Genomic DNA, 15,897 nt, shown 5'->3' with positions numbered 1-15,897 from the left:
AAAGGTCTCGTGGATCAGGTGTTTTTAATGGTTTTACTTCTGGAGGTCAGTTTTACCACGACAGGGGTCATTATTACAGACATTCTCAAACAACTCACCTAGTTTACCGTGGTGGATCATCTGGCTATGGTCCACACAGTTCTCAGCAGGGTCACTCATCTCTTAGTGCCCTTCCAGCTTAGAGTTCATTCCGTGCTCCATCGGTTCAAGGCTCATCTATGCCAGGTCTTTCTACCAGTTATCCTGGTGCTAGACGCTCCCTTCAGTCCCCATCACCAGCACCAAGGAGTTGTTTTGAGTGCGGGGGAGTTATATGTATGGAGGCAGTGTTCTCGTCGTCCTGGAGGTCCATCACAATAGAGGATCAGGTTGTGTTTTCTGCACCGGTTGATACACCACCTGCTCAGCCAGCTCGGGGTGGAGCCCATTCAGCTAGAGGTCACCCTAGAGGGAAAGGCCGATCAAGTGGCAGTCAGGCCCGATTCTATTCTCTTCCCGCCAGACCAGATGCCATAACTTTAGATGCAGTGCATCACATATATTGTCTTAGTTTTCCACAGGGATGCCTCTATATTATTTGACCCTGGTTCCACTTATTCATATGTGTCATCGTATTTTGCTCATTATTTGGATATGCCTCGTGAGTCTCTAGTTTTATCTGTTCATATATCTACGCCGGTGGGCGATACTACTATTGTGGACCATGTAAATCGGTCGTGTTAGTGACTATTGGGGGATTAGAGACTAGAGTTGATCGCTTGTTGCTTTGTATCGTTGATTTTGATGTGATCTTGGGTATGGATTGGTTGTCTCTATGTTATGCTATTCTGGATTGTCATGCAAGGTCTGTGATATTGGCGATGCCAGAGTTTCCACGGATTGAGTGGATAAGTTCTCTAGACTATGTTCCCAGTAGAGTGATTTCATACTTGAAGTCCCAACGGATGATTGGGAAGAGTAGTTTTTCTTATTTGGCCTTTGTGAGGGATGTTAGTGTAGAGACCCCTACTATTGATTCTGTTCCGGTGGTGCAAGATTTCCCATATGTATTTTTTGTAGACCTGCCGGGAATATTTCCTGATAAGGACATTAATTTTGGTATTGACTTGGTGCCGGGCACTCAGCCCATTTCTATTCCTTTGTACCGTATGGCACCAGCTGAGTTGAAGGAGAATCTTCAAGAACTCCTTGATAAGAGTTTTATTAGGCCTAGTGTGTTACCTTGGGGTGAACCTATTCTGTTTGTGAAGAAGAATGATGGAACTATGAGAATGTGCATTGGTTATAGGTAGTTGAACAAAGTCACAATCAAGAACAGGTATACTTTGTCGCGTATTGATGATCTATTTGACCAGTTTCAGGGAGCGAGGGTGTTCTCCAAGATTGATTTGAGGTCTATGTATCACCAGTTGAAGATTCGGGACTCGAATATTCCAAAGACAGCTTTCAGGATCCGTTATGGTCATTATGAGTTCCTTATGATGTCTTTTGGAGTTACCAATGCCCTAGCAACGTTCATCCATCTGATGAACAATGTATTTCAGCTTTATCTCGACTCGTTTGTTATTGTATTCATTGATGATATCCTGGTGTACTCTCATAGCCAGGAGGAGCATGCCCATCATTTAAGGATTGTGTTGCAGTGGTTAAAGGAGGGGAAGCTTTATGCCAAGTTCTCCAAGTGTAAGTTTTGGCTTATTTCAGTGGCATTGTTGGGGAACATGGTGTCCAATGAGGGTATTCAAGTAGATCCAAAGAAGATAGAGGCGGTTCAGAGTTGGCCCAAACCATCCTCAACTATGGAGATTTAGATATTTCTTGGTTTGGCTGGTTATTATTGTTGCTTCGTGTAGGGTTTCTCATATATTGCATCGCTATTGACCAAATTAACCCAAAAGGATGCTCTTTTCAGGTGGTCGGATATGTGTGAGGAGAGCTTTCAGAAGCTCAAGACTACCTTGACCACAGCTCCAGTTCTAGTCCTATCATTAGCTTCTGGTTCTTATACAGTGTATTGTGATGCTTCCCGGAATGGTATTGGGTATGTTTTGATATAGGAAGATAGAGTGATTGTTTATGCTTCGCGCCAGTTGAAGCCTCATGAGAATAACTACCATGTTCCTGATTTGGAGTTGGCTGTCATTGTTTATGTGTTGAATATTTGGAGGCACTATCTCTATGGTGTGTCTTGTGAGATATTTATTGATCATCGTAGCCTCCAGCACTTATTCAAATAGAAGGATCTAAATCTGAGGCAGTAGAGATGGTTGGAGCTACTAAAAAACTATGATATTACTATTTTGTATCATCCAGAAAGGTCAATGTCGTGGTCGATGCCTTGAGTAGGAAGGAAGTGAGTATGGGGAGCCTTGCATTCATTCTTATTTGTGAGAGACCTCTTGCAGGTGATGTTCAGGCATTGGCTAACCAGTTTGTGAGATTAGATATTTCGGAGTCCTGTCGAGCTCTAGCTTGTGTGGCTTCTCGATCTTCCTTATTTGATCGCATCATAGAGCGCCCGTATGATGATCCTCATTTTATTGTCCTCAAGCATAATGTTCAGGAGGTGATGCTAGAGATTTGACTATTGGAGATGACGGGGTGTTGAGGATGCAGGGCCAGATATGTGTGTCCAATGTAGATGGGCCGCAGGAGTGTATTCGTAAAGAGGCTCACAGCTCGCGGTATTCCATCCATCCGGGTGCCGCGGAGATGTATTAGGATTTGAGGTATCACTATTGGTGGAGGATATTGAAGAAGGATATATTTGGGTTTGTAGCTCGGTGTCTTACGTGTCAGCAGGTAAAATTTGAGCATTAGAGACCGGGTGGATTGCTTTAGAGGATAGAGATCCCATAGTGGAGGTGGGACCAGTTCACCATGGATTTCGTAGTTGGGATCCCACGGACTTTGAGGAAGTTCAATGCTATTTGGGTGATTACGGATCAACTAACCAAGTCCGCGCACTTCATTCCAGTGGGTACTACTTATTCTTCAGATCTGTTGACTGAGATTTACATTAGAGAGATTATTCTCCTTCGCGATGTGCCGATTTCCGTCATTTCAGTAAAAGGCACGCAATTTACATCGCAGTTTTGGAGAATCGCGCAGTGAAAGTTGGGCACTTAGGATGAGTTGAGTACAACATTTCACCCTCAGATGGACGGAAAGTTCCAACGCACTATTCAAATATTGGAGGACATGCTACACGTTTGTGTCATTGATTTCGGGGGTTCATGGGACCAGTTTCTGTTTCTCGTGGAGTTTGCTTACAACAACAGCTATCAAATGAGCATTCACATGGCTCCATATAAGGCTTTGTATGGGAGATGGTGTAGATCTCCGGTGGGTTGGTTTGAGCTGGGTGAGTCTAGGCTATTGGGTACTAACTTGGTTCAAAATGCTTTGGACAAGGTTAAATTGTTTCAGGAGCGGTTTCGCACGTCGCAGTCTAGACAGAAGAAATCTCCGGCCAATTTTTTAGAGAGCTGTATCATGTTCCCCCATTTTTGCTCCTTTTGTGCTCCAAAGCTGTTATATGACTTACCTGGTTAGTTTGTTCAGGTCCGGAGCAATTTCGGAGTGAATTGAGACAATTACTCTCTTAATTGAAAGCTTAAGTTGGAAAAGTTGACCGGATATTGATTTATGTGTAAACGACCTCGGATTTGAATTTTGATGGTTCTGTTAGCTCCGTTAAGTGATTTAAGATTTAGGAGCGTGTCTGGATTGTGATTTGAAGATCCGTAGTAGAATTAGGCTAGAAATGACAAAAGTTGGAATTTTAGAAAGTTTGACCGGGATTGGACTTTTTGATATCGGGGTCGGATTGGATTTGCGGAAGTTGAAGTAGTTTTGTGGGGTCATTTGTAATTTGTGTGTAAAATTTGAGGTCAATCAGATGTGATTTGATAGGTTTTGACGCCGTTTGTAGAATTTGGAAATTTCAAAGTTCATTAGGCTTGAATCTATGTGCAATTCGTGTTTTTGATGTTGATTTCGGATGGTTAACGGACTTGGAATTGAATTAGAGAAGCAGCTGATGTTTTGTTACTGCTAGTATGATCATACCAGCGAAGTGGGCACTACAGGTGTGAGCTCGCAGAAGCGGTCAAGGATGAGATGATATGGGGTCGCAGGTGCGAAGATTCATCCGCACCTGTGAGGCCGCAGATGCGGCGAATAAGGCATAAGGAGCTTATCTCAAGAATCCCTCTGGTTCTGAGGGTACAAAACCTCGGATCTTGTGTTATGTGATTGTTTTGGAGATGATGCATATGCTAGGTGACGGGCCATGGGCGTACACCGTGGGAATTATGACTTGGTCCATTCCGTAAAACTGAAAGTTGAATAAACTTGTTGTTAGCTATATGCTCTCCATGTGTTGTAGAAGTTTGACTCTAAATCATTTTAGAAAACATGTTTAGGATATGTTTTGGTACTGTTGGGACCCATAGAGGTGCTAAATATTGAAATTACCTGCTAAATGCTATTTGTACCTAGTCTCAATTTTTACTCGCATATCATATCTCAGTCTTTATTATTTTTGTTGATACATCATATCATTGTTGTTGGGCTGATTTTTATGATTTCTGAGAGCCCGAGAGATTGAAGAGATTGATTACTAAGTGATGCTGAAGGCATGATTGTGAGGATATCTATAAGATCGGGCTTCACGTCGTAACAAATTTTGTTGATTTATGCCATGATTGGCTTGATATAGTGCTTTGGTTGAAGGAGCCCATTCGGAATCTGTACACACCCTCAGTGAGCGCGGGTACCTAGTGAGTACGAGTGCTGAGTGACCGTGAGGAATAAGTAACTGTGAGAAATGAGTGATTGAGGGGTTGGAGTGAATGGGAGGACTGAGTGATTGTTACCCAAAGGCTATATATGATTTCATTATTGTTGCACATAGTTGCCATATATCATCGCTTTGAAAACTTTTGAGAGATATTTTTATCCGGTTTTACTTGAACTTGGCATGTATAGACTTAATTTGCCGTATTTGAAAGCATGTCTACTTTTATTGTTAAGACTACTGAAAATGAATTATAATTGTGTAGCTCGTCACTATCGTTCACTTCCTTATTTATTACTGTTACTTGCTAAATTGGTTGAACTCACGCTACACCCTGCACTTCGTAAATCTAGGAGTTTCTGGACGCGGAGGGGGTTGATATTTCATATAGCTGACCGTTGAAGATATCGAGGTAGCTGTCTGGCGTTCGCAGTCCTTGCTTCGCCTTCCTTATCTTTTCTTTCGTTGTATTTAGATCCAAAAATTGATATACACTTCATTTCTAGACTGATGATCTATAGATGCTCACGGGTTCAGTGACACCCTGATTTGGGAGATATTTTCTGCACATGTATTTTTGGTTTTACCCTGTTTATAAAAAATTTGCTTATTTAAAAATTACTTAATTCATTTTCTGTTATATGTTGGAAGTATTTTGGAAATTTCAACTTGCCTAGTATCACGATAGGCGTCATCACGGCAGGTTAGGTTTTAGGTTGTGACACCATCTTGATTTACGTATTTTAGAGATAGATTTTGACTCATACGGCAGGTACCATGCTTTAATTAGGAAAAAAACAAAAAATACATATCTAAAACACAAATTGTGTGGGGGTGGATTGATTTGGAAAACTAAACTACACGTGGTTTCTCCATTCTGCATGGAAAAGGAAGCATTAGATGCTAGCAAATAGTATACACTATACAGTGAGAAAGAGGCATGCAAAACACACGTAAACCAGATTTTACTGTGTGATATGAACCTTGAACCAAAATTAAGCTATTAGCTTCACAATGCAGCTTTTGCTTTTTTCATCTCATGTACTGAATAATTTACAGTATGAGCTGACGAGAACGTACACAAGAACCAGCTATACACCGGTGCACTTGTTTATGGGGAGAAATAATCAAACAGGATTTACTTTAATAATTCCTTTAACTGCTCCAGTTAAATTTAAAGGAAAGCTTGAAGACATTAAAGATACACTTTATAATATAGCTTTATCTTTTGTTAGCAAGTAGAAACATGTAACCGATGACAACCTTAGGAAGCAAAGAGAAGATTCGACTCAAATAGCTCAAATCAAGACTTCATTAAAATCTCACTGACTTCCCATGAATAAAAAATTTGATTCCTGCAACATGCAAAGAAAGAACAGAACGATTTTAGTCTTTCTGAATTCTGAATATAAAAAACATGTATTTTCTTGGAGAAGTAAAACGCGTAAAGGAAAAGCCTTTACATCAACTAAACTTCTGAGATTCCACCTCCTAGTTTAAGAACAAAGTATGAAAAATCAAATTTCTTTGTCAGTTAATTTTGTTCATAGGTCTTAGGAAGGAGGGTGTATATATATAAACCTCCTGTCCTTCTATTGGGGTGATTGCATCACCGTTATTGTATTTTGTGAGCTCAGGTCTAGCCCCTCTCTTGCGCTTTTTTGAATACAACGACTTAGATGGTTGTTTGGGCAACTTTAATAAAAATAAAAAAAAAACAAAAAAAAACCACAGCACTCTATCCAATTTGTCCAAAACGAGGACATTAATTCCCATATATGGTATTTGGCTAAAACAGTCCCAAATACTCTTAATATGGTATGATATAGTCCTCTTTGAGCCAAACCCACACAGATTTTCCAAAAGGCTTCCCTCCATTAAGAGAATCTTACACTTTTTTTGTAGGCTATTAATCTTTTCAGCCACCAATTTGTTCGCATACCTAACAACAATCTCCCCTCGAACTAAGTTCCACATGGCCCACTACCACGATCCACGGGTCTCACCCTCGAACTAATTTTCACGTGGCCCCAATTACCATGATCCACGGGTCAAATTTCGAGATTCACTGTATGCCACCCACATAATTGTCAGGGTATTATGGTAAGCAAAGCCCGCAACTAGCTTCTTCTTAGCATCCCTAAGCTTGTAAGGATAAAGAAACTGATCCTTGCACCGTCACTCTACTAAGTTCCACGTGGACTACTACCACTATCTATGAGTCTCCCCCTTGAACCAAGTTCTATGTGTCTGATTACCATGATCTACGGGTCAATTTCCAAGATTCATCGTATGCCACCCATATTGTCAGAGTATTTATGGCCCACAACTAGCTCCTTCTGTATGTCTCTAACCTCTTAAAGGGTAAGGAAATTGAGCTCCGCATCATCACTCATCGGCATACTCATCCTACTGAACTTGAGCTCTGATACCAATTATTGGACTTAAACAACCTATAAATACTTTTAATATAGCGTAATATTGGGCTAAGCTCAGGCTTTCTTAAGGCCTCACTCCATTAAGAGATTCATAAGCCTTTTATGTAGGCTCCCAATCTTTTCAGCTTCTAATATGGGGCTTTGTTCGCGCACCTAATAACAATCTCTACCTCGAACTAAGTTCCACATGGTCCACTACCACAATCCACGGGTCTCCCCCTCAAACCAAGTACCAAGTGCCACGAGTTTATTTCTGAGATTCACTAGATGTCATCCTCATTGTCAGAGTATTTATGGTAAACAAAGCTCTTAACTAGCATTTTTTGTGCGTCTCTAAGCTCGTAAGATTAAGGAAACCGAGCCTCGCAATGTCACTCTACTAAGTTTCATGTGACCCACTACTACGATACACGGGTCTCCCCTCAAAGCAAGTTTCACGTGACTGATTACCACGATTCACAGATCAAATTTTTAGATTTATTATGTGTAACCAGCATTGTCAGAGTATTTATGGAAAGTGAATCCTGCAATTAGCTTCTTTTGTATATATTTAAGTTCGTAAGGGTAAGAAAAGAGAGCCTTGCACTGTCACTCTGTCATCGCCATACTCGTCCAGCCGAACCTGTGTTTTGATACTAATTGTTGGGCTAAAATAACCCATAAATACTCTTAATATAGTGTAATATTGTCTGCATTAGGCCAAGTCCACTCGATTTTCCCCAAAAGGCCTCACTTCATTAAGAGATTCCTACATCTTACATGTATTCTTTGAATCTTTTCACTATTAATGTGGGACAAGTTCGCACACCAACATATGGGTCTTTCGACAAACAAACTCACTGTAGCGACTTGTATCTACCTCAACAACAAAGATTTACTTAAATATCCCTAATCAATACTTTAGAAAATCTATGAAAATTCAAAACGAATAAGTCAAATTCAGAAGCTTTTGTGGATTATAGAGAGAAAATAGAGAGATTGCTTCTTCATAGTTGTTTATGTAAAAATCAAGCTAGATCTGCCATCGACATGGAGGCAAGATCTAGTGTGAAGTAATGAAATACAGAGAGTAACATAGAGAATCGTAGAGAGAGAAAAAACTGTATTTCTATTTCTTTCTTACATAACTGCACTGTACAGGAGTATGTTTCTGATATATACAAAACTACTAATGTATCTTAACCAAGTTGACTAATAGACCATTCTGGAAATGTACATGTTAAATAGCATATTGTACCAACACCCTCAACTAGACTTTATATCTTAACACTCCCCCTCAAGTTGAGAATGAAAGATATTTTTCATTCCCAACTTGGTCAACGGAAAAGCATGTTGATGATGGCCAAGAGGCTTTGTCAAAATGTCTACTGGTTGGTGTTGGCTTGGTATGTAAGAAGTTTCAATCAGTCCCTCTTGTATTTTTTCTCTTATGAAGTGACAGTCTATTTGGCAACTGCACATCCATTCTTAATTCTTTCAGTAATCCATTAAGCCAAACCAACTCTGTCACTGTGTGTGTCATGCTTCTATACTCTGTTTCATCAGAACTTCTAGAGATAGTGCTCTATTTTTTTGCTTTCCAAGAGATCAATGAATCACCTAGCTTAATACAGTAGCCAGTCACAGATTTCCTTGACATGGGACAAGATGCCTAATCAGAGTCACAGTAAGCTTCAATCTGTTGTGTCCCTTTGCTTGACATAAGGATTCCTAGACCTGGTTGTCTCTTTATGTATCTAACAATATGTAGAGTTTCCTCATAATAGGATCTCTTGGGTGCATGCATAAATTGACTTAGGCATTGAACTGCATAAGAAATGTCTGGTCTACTTATTGTGAGATACAAAAGTTTTTCAATCAGCCTTTGAAAACTCCCCCTATCTTCCAATGTTTTATCAGAGGTGCCAGCATTTATACTTTTGTCAAATTCTGTACTTGTGAGCTTCATGTTCTGCTCCATAGGTGTATCTTTAGGATTTGAACCTGCTCAACCCACATCTGGGATCATTTCCAGTGCATATTTCCTTTTTGACATCAGTATTCCCTCTTTAGACCTTGCAAATTCTATTCCGAGGAAGTATCTTAACTCTCCTACGTCTTTTAACTTGAATTTCTGGTGTAGTGCAGCCTTTGCATTCTGAATCTCCTCTAGATCATTTCCTATTACAAGTTAATCATGTACATATACCAGTACAAGCACAAACTTGTATTTGTCAGTCTTGGTAAATAGTGAATAATCATAATTTCTTTGAGTAAAACCAGATTCTATGAGAGCTTGAGTTAGTTTCGAATTCCATTTCTTAGATGCTTGTTTCAGACCATATAAGGACTTTAGTAGCCTACATACTTTATGCTCCCCCTGGCTACTAAAGCCTTGTGGTAGGGACATGTAGACCTCTTCCTCAAGGTCACCATTGAGGAAGGCATTATGCACATCCATTTGAAAAATAGGCCAGCCCTTAAGGGCTACAGCAGCAACTATAGTCCTGACTGTAGTAAGCTTGGCCACATGGGAGAAAGTATCATGGAAATCCAAACCTTCTAGTTGTGTGTAGCCCTTAGTAACCAGTCTGGCTTTGAACCTTTCTACTGAACCATCTGTATGATATTTAATTTTGTACACCCATTTGCACCCAATGGGAATTTTACCAGAAGGCAAATCCACTACTTCCCATGTGTGGTTTTACTCAAGAGCCTCAATTTCCAGTTATATGGCTTTGACCCACCTAACATCCTTACTAGCTTGAGAAAAATAGGAGGGTTCAATATCAGAAGAAAAAGAAGCAAGGAATGACCTAAAATGTGAGAATAGGTGAGAATAGGAAACAAATTGTTGAATAGGATAGGAAGAGGAAGAGGAAGTAATGGGTAAGGGAGGATGTACATAATCAGTCAACCAGATGGAAGGTTTGGTGGCCCTTCCTGATCTTCTAGGTTGGTCAAGAGTAGTAGTAACAGGAGTGACATAGGTAGGAGAAGGGGTAGGAGAGGTTGGCATAATGTCAGGTGAACCAGTAGGTAATGATGGAGCGAGGGAGACAGGTGAAGGTGAAGACTCAATAGAAGAAATTGAATTAAGGGAAGATATAGGCATGGGGTTGAGAGAAGGTTCAGGATGGAAATAAGAAGAAGGAGATGCTTTGGAAGGGAGGAAATGAGATCTGGGGAATTTGGAAAGGAAAACATGTTCTTTGAACACAACATCTCTATTGACAAAAAAATTCCCAGATTCAATGTCATAGAGCCTATAACCTTTTTGATGTAAAGAGTATCCCATGAAGATAGCAGGCCAAGACTTGGCAGAAAATTTATCACAGTAATTTGGTCTTGTGGCATAACACAAACATCCTAAAGTTCTCATATGATGCAGGTTAGGAGGATGACCATGGAACAACTCATAAAGAGTTTTTCCATTCAAAACACTACTGGGTAGTCTGTTAATGATATAGGTTGCTTCTAGAATACACTCACCCCAGTAATTTAATGAAATGTGGGATTGAAATCTTAAAGCTCTACTAACTTCAAGAAGATGTTTGTGTTTCCTTTCCACTACCCCATTCTGTTGGGGGGTGTACACAACTACTTTGATGTATAATCCCTTTGGATTTGAAAAGAGTGGAACAAATTGTATTAAAGAATTCATAACCATTGTCTGATCGAAATATTTTAACTTTGGAGGAAAATTGTTTTTCAATCAAATGAAGGAAATTATTCAGAACAACAAAAACATCACTTTTGACTCTTAAGAAGAAGGTCCAAGTCATTCTAGAGTAATCATCAACTAGAGTAAGAAAATATTTGAAGCCACAATAAGTATAGACTTTATGGACCCCAAACATCCATATGTACCAACTCAAATGCAGAAGTAGACTTAGAAGTACTAATAGGAAATGGTAATCTAGTTTATTTAGCTAAAGGACAAATTGGACAATTACAATCAGTAGATTTTGACAAGTGATTTCTAATTGTAGGAATTTTCAGTAAAACATTCTGTGGTGCATGACCAAGTCTTTGATGCCACAAAACATTTGAGTTATTTTGAAGAGATGAAGACAAACACATGGAGACAGGAGCAGCAACAGGTGTGTAAGGATTGAGAATGTACAGCCCATTCTTTTTACTACCAATCCCCTTCACCTTGCCACTGAAGAGGTCCTAAAACAGACGGAAATCAGGATAAAAAGCTACTAAACACTTTAAATCCTAAGTGTACTTGGAGACAGACAACAAATTATGTTTGAATTGTGAAACATATAATACATTGTCTAGAACTTAGGAATTGGGCAAGGAACAAGACCCTGAATGAGTGATTTTAGTACTATCTCCATTAGGTAAGTGTACAGAATTGGAAACAGAATTAGAGGGTATGGATTATGATTGGGAAAACAGATACAAGAAGAAAGCTATATGATTTGAGGCTCCATAATCAATTATCCAACAACCATAGTTAGTAATGGATTTACTTGCCATATTAGCAATCTCATTGCAGTCGACTCTGCCATATTTGCCATCTCTATTATAGTTGATCCTCTGTTCTTGTCCAGCATCATAAGTATCTATTGATATTGATCATGGGTAAAGATAGGTGCAAATGCTAAACCTCCTATTTATCCCATGCCTTTTGTCCCAGTAGTATATATCTCCTCTTATGCCTTCACATTTGCATTGTATGCCATTGTTGGAGCACCATTGTAGACTCCTCTTCTCCTATTGTTTTTATTAAACTTAGGCCCTGTTGGATAACCAATCAGCTTGTAGCAGTTCTCTCTTGTGTGACCTTTCATATGGCAATAGTCACACTGTACGTTCCCATTCCTCCTAGCCCTTGTATTGGAGGCATTGATCTATATCATAGCATTGGATTCTCCATCCATAAGTGCACTCCCTAGATTTCCACTTTGTGTTCCCAAGTTCCCACTCAATCTCTAACTTTCTTCCTGGATCAACATTGAATAATCCTGATCAATTGTAGGCGTAGGATTCATCATCAGGATTTGACTCCTTTGTGGTGCATATGTATCATTCAACCCCATTAGAAACTTCATCAATTTTTGTTGGCGTAGAAAAACAACAAATTCTCTAGATTTTACACAATCACTTCCAGGAAACGGTATCATTGACTCAAACTCAGCCCATAGATCATTCAACCTTGAATAATAGATTGAGATATTCAATATTCCTTGAGTCAGACTTCCAATTTCTCTATTCATGTGATATACCTTAGTTGCATTCACTTTGTCAAACCTTTCCTTAAAGGCTTCCCAAACCTTTTGTGCATTTGAGGAGTAAACAATACCTTTCCTAAGATCTTGAGCCACTGAACTCATGATCCACGACTGCACAATGGCGTTACATCGATCCCACTGGTGCAACTTGAACGGATCTGCTTCATATTTCTCCCTAGTACAGGTTCCATCAATGAAACCTATTTTGTTCTTCACTAAAATGACATTTTCATAGAACGACTCCATTCCGAGTAGTTCTCTGTTCCGGCCAACAGCTGAGGGACCAGCGCAGTCCCTGACGTGTCTGAGGGATGAAAGAACATCGGATCATTGCACTCGAGCAATTGACTGTTTGCATGTGAATCTCCGACTCCAGTTTGTGTAGAATCACCCATCATCACAGCAAAATTCGTCAATATTCAGAAATTAGGGCTAGAAAAAAATCAAAGGAGCGAGAACTCGATTTGGGGAAATTGAGAAGAAGAAAACTACCAGCAGCTTCAGATTACAGATCGACCTGCTCTGATACCATGTCAAAATCAAGCTAGATCTGCCATGGACATGGAGGCAAGATCTAGTGAGAAGGAATGAAATACAGAGAGTAACATAGAGAATCGTAGAGAGAGAGAAAAAACTGTATTTCTACTTCTTTCTTGCATAACTGCACTGTACAGGAGTATATTTCTGATATATACAGAACTACTAATGTGTCTTAACCAAGTTGACTAATAGACCATTCTAGAAATGTACATGTTAAATAGCATACTGTACAAACACCATCAACTAGACTTTATATCTCTACAGTTCACACTCAAGCATTCTCTATCTGGATGTTACTTTTGTTAAATAAAAAAGGTTCTTGTTTTTGTCAGGTCAATTATGCAGTGATTTTACTGTGTTTTTACAGTGATTTGGGTGATTAATTTCTAGGGATTTCACTGTACTTTATTGGGAAAAGGTCCAAAATTACCCTTCTACTATAGTATATAGTTTAAATTTTTCCTTCGTTATACTTTTCGTTCAGATCCACCCCTACTGTTAACAAATTTTCTAGAATTGCCTTTAACCCTAACGTCCTCCCCCGTGTGACCTAATCCCTTTATTAATTTGTTCATGTCAGCTGCCATATCAGTAGGTACCTCACACTAAACCCACCCCCAATTTTAATACCCGATTTGAATTCTACTACCCAACACATGGAAATATGGGACCCACACCCACCATCATTGTCTTCTTTCATCTCTTCAAAATTCCCAATTCCCACCATTGCTAAGCCTAACAGACATACCAGCCCCATCATACACATAAAGAACCTAACAACATCATTGATGCTAACCCCATGCATCTTTTATGTGCAAACACAACGTGGGTTCAAATTTATCAAACCCTTCCAAATTAGAATATACAGGTAACTCTTTTTGATACCAGATTTTGGTGAAAATGACATAAAATCAATACCCAACTGAGTTAGAGAAACAGGAGTCTGTGTATAAAGCTCTGAGCTTGAACAGAATAGAGCCGAAGCTTCTACTTAGGTTATGTGTGTGGGATCGACGTCTTCATTCCCTGATGTCATCGGACTATAAGCAGGATGTATTGGCCGCTATACTAGATGCTAATGCTAAAATGGAGATGGGACTTCTTAGATTTCAAATAAAAAAATTCTATGGATCAGACACCTCTTAATCTCTATTATGAAATCTAATGTATCAGATTTATTTGGGTAGAAAGACAAACGAATATGACCATATTTAACTTGAAAGACTCAAACTTAAAACAAAATTAAATTCAGATTTTTGAAATTTTTAGTATTTTCTATAGTTTTGTGCATGTGATTCCATAGATCTCGGTGTATAGATTGGTCGGTTCTTTATCTTATTGTTTACCTTGAAATCAGATCTGGGTTTTGAGAAAGTAGGAAAAGAAATGGCTTTCCTTTGAATTTTAGTCGCCGGAGAAGTACATGAAAATGTGAAGAAATAGAAAAAGAGGGGAAAAGTGAAATAAAGAAAAGAAAAGAGTGAAAAATAGTTTTTTTTATTTAGTGTGTGGGGCCTGCTGATATGGTAGCTGACATGGATAAATTAATAGAGGAATTGAGTGCCACGGTGGAGGGACATTAGGGTTAAGGGCAATTCTAGAAAGTTTGTTAACGGTAGGGGTGGATCTGAACGAAAAGTATAACGGAGGACAAACTTAAACTATATATTATAGTAGAGGGGTAATTTTGGACTTTTGCCCAATAAAGTATAGTGAAATCCGCAGAGATTCATCACCCAAATCACTGTAAAAATACTGTAAAATCATTGCATAATTAACCTGACAAAAACAAGAACCTTTTTTATTTGACAAAAGTAATGCCCAGAAAGAGAATGCTTGAGTGTGAACAACTATGAAGAAGCAATCTTTCTATTTTCTCTGTATAATCCATCTGGTTGCTGCATTCTCTGACGCTAAGAAAGCAAAGTTCCACTTTTTGTCTTTTGCTTTTTCTTTTTGAGGGTTTTCCTGCTATAATTGTTGTCTTTGAAAATAGCAAAGGTCACAAATAGCATACTCCATTAAATGCAGAATGCCACTTCAAGTGCATGTCTTTCCTTGAGCATTTTAACAACGTTCTGTTAGAAATTACCATCTCTCTTCTAGAGACTTCTAATGTGGCCCACATATAAGGTAATAAATTATTTACCTTGTCTCCCAAAGGAAATAATATATTAGATAATATTCTATAGTTATGCATATATGGTAGTTTCTTTGATGGAAAGAAATTACCATATATTAGGAGTCCCTAGAGTAATTATAATTTGTGGAGAAGTCCCTATGGATAAAGTATTTGCCTAAGAGTCTCTAGCTTACCTATAAATACGTTTGTGACTCTATCAGTCTGGCATCCTACGATAGGCACATGCTAGAAGACTCCTTAGATTTTCTCTCAAGGTTCTTCTAAGGAATTTCCCACATCACTTGAACAACCATGGCTGAAGGTATGTTCCTATTAATATTCTGCTGCATTGGCTCTGTGTTTGTATTCGAATTTTCAACATGTGGTATCAGAGCCTGTCTTTTAGCTGTGTTGTTCTGCGTATGCTGATAATGATTACGAATATGATATAACATCCAGTACCGTTATGTTTATGTAACTTGGATTTCTCTAGTCTATAGGGAAAACCTTAGGTTTTTGGCTTACCAGTATGTAGTCATCGGAGTCGTTTGTGATTTTGTTAAGAAAGAGGCACTGAAAACTTAATAATTTTGTATTTTACCTGTGAAAAGAATCCATAATACATCGTCTTGTATTAACTGGTAGCCAGAAGCTTAATTTTGTCTATATTTGAATTTGGCCAAGAGCCTTTGTTAGGTGAGTGCTTTTGTTAGTTTATTTTAATGATAGATCTATATATATATATATATATATATATATATATATTGTGGC

General features: G+C 38.8%; 1 protein-coding gene across 1 annotated transcript; it reads right to left on the bottom strand.

Moving 5' to 3' along the window:
- Nucleotides 1-12,164: 12,164 nt before the first annotated feature.
- On the bottom strand, nucleotides 12,165-13,731 carry LOC142163794 (uncharacterized). The gene is made up of 2 exons (XM_075220933.1): nucleotides 13,604-13,731; nucleotides 12,165-12,768 (listed from the first exon to the last, which is right to left on the bottom strand). Exons 1-2 carry the CDS (start codon nucleotides 13,729-13,731, stop codon nucleotides 12,165-12,167), a joined length of 732 nt encoding a protein of 243 aa, XP_075077034.1.
- Between the last annotated feature and the right edge of the window lie 2,166 nt (nucleotides 13,732-15,897).

The sequence above is a fragment of the Nicotiana tabacum genome, chromosome 9 (assembly GCF_000715075.1).
Source record: "Nicotiana tabacum cultivar K326 chromosome 9, ASM71507v2, whole genome shotgun sequence".
NCBI classification, from domain to species: domain Eukaryota; kingdom Viridiplantae; phylum Streptophyta; class Magnoliopsida; order Solanales; family Solanaceae; genus Nicotiana; species Nicotiana tabacum.
Note: the sequence above shows the minus strand (reverse complement) of the source record. Positions and strands in the feature narration are given on the sequence as shown.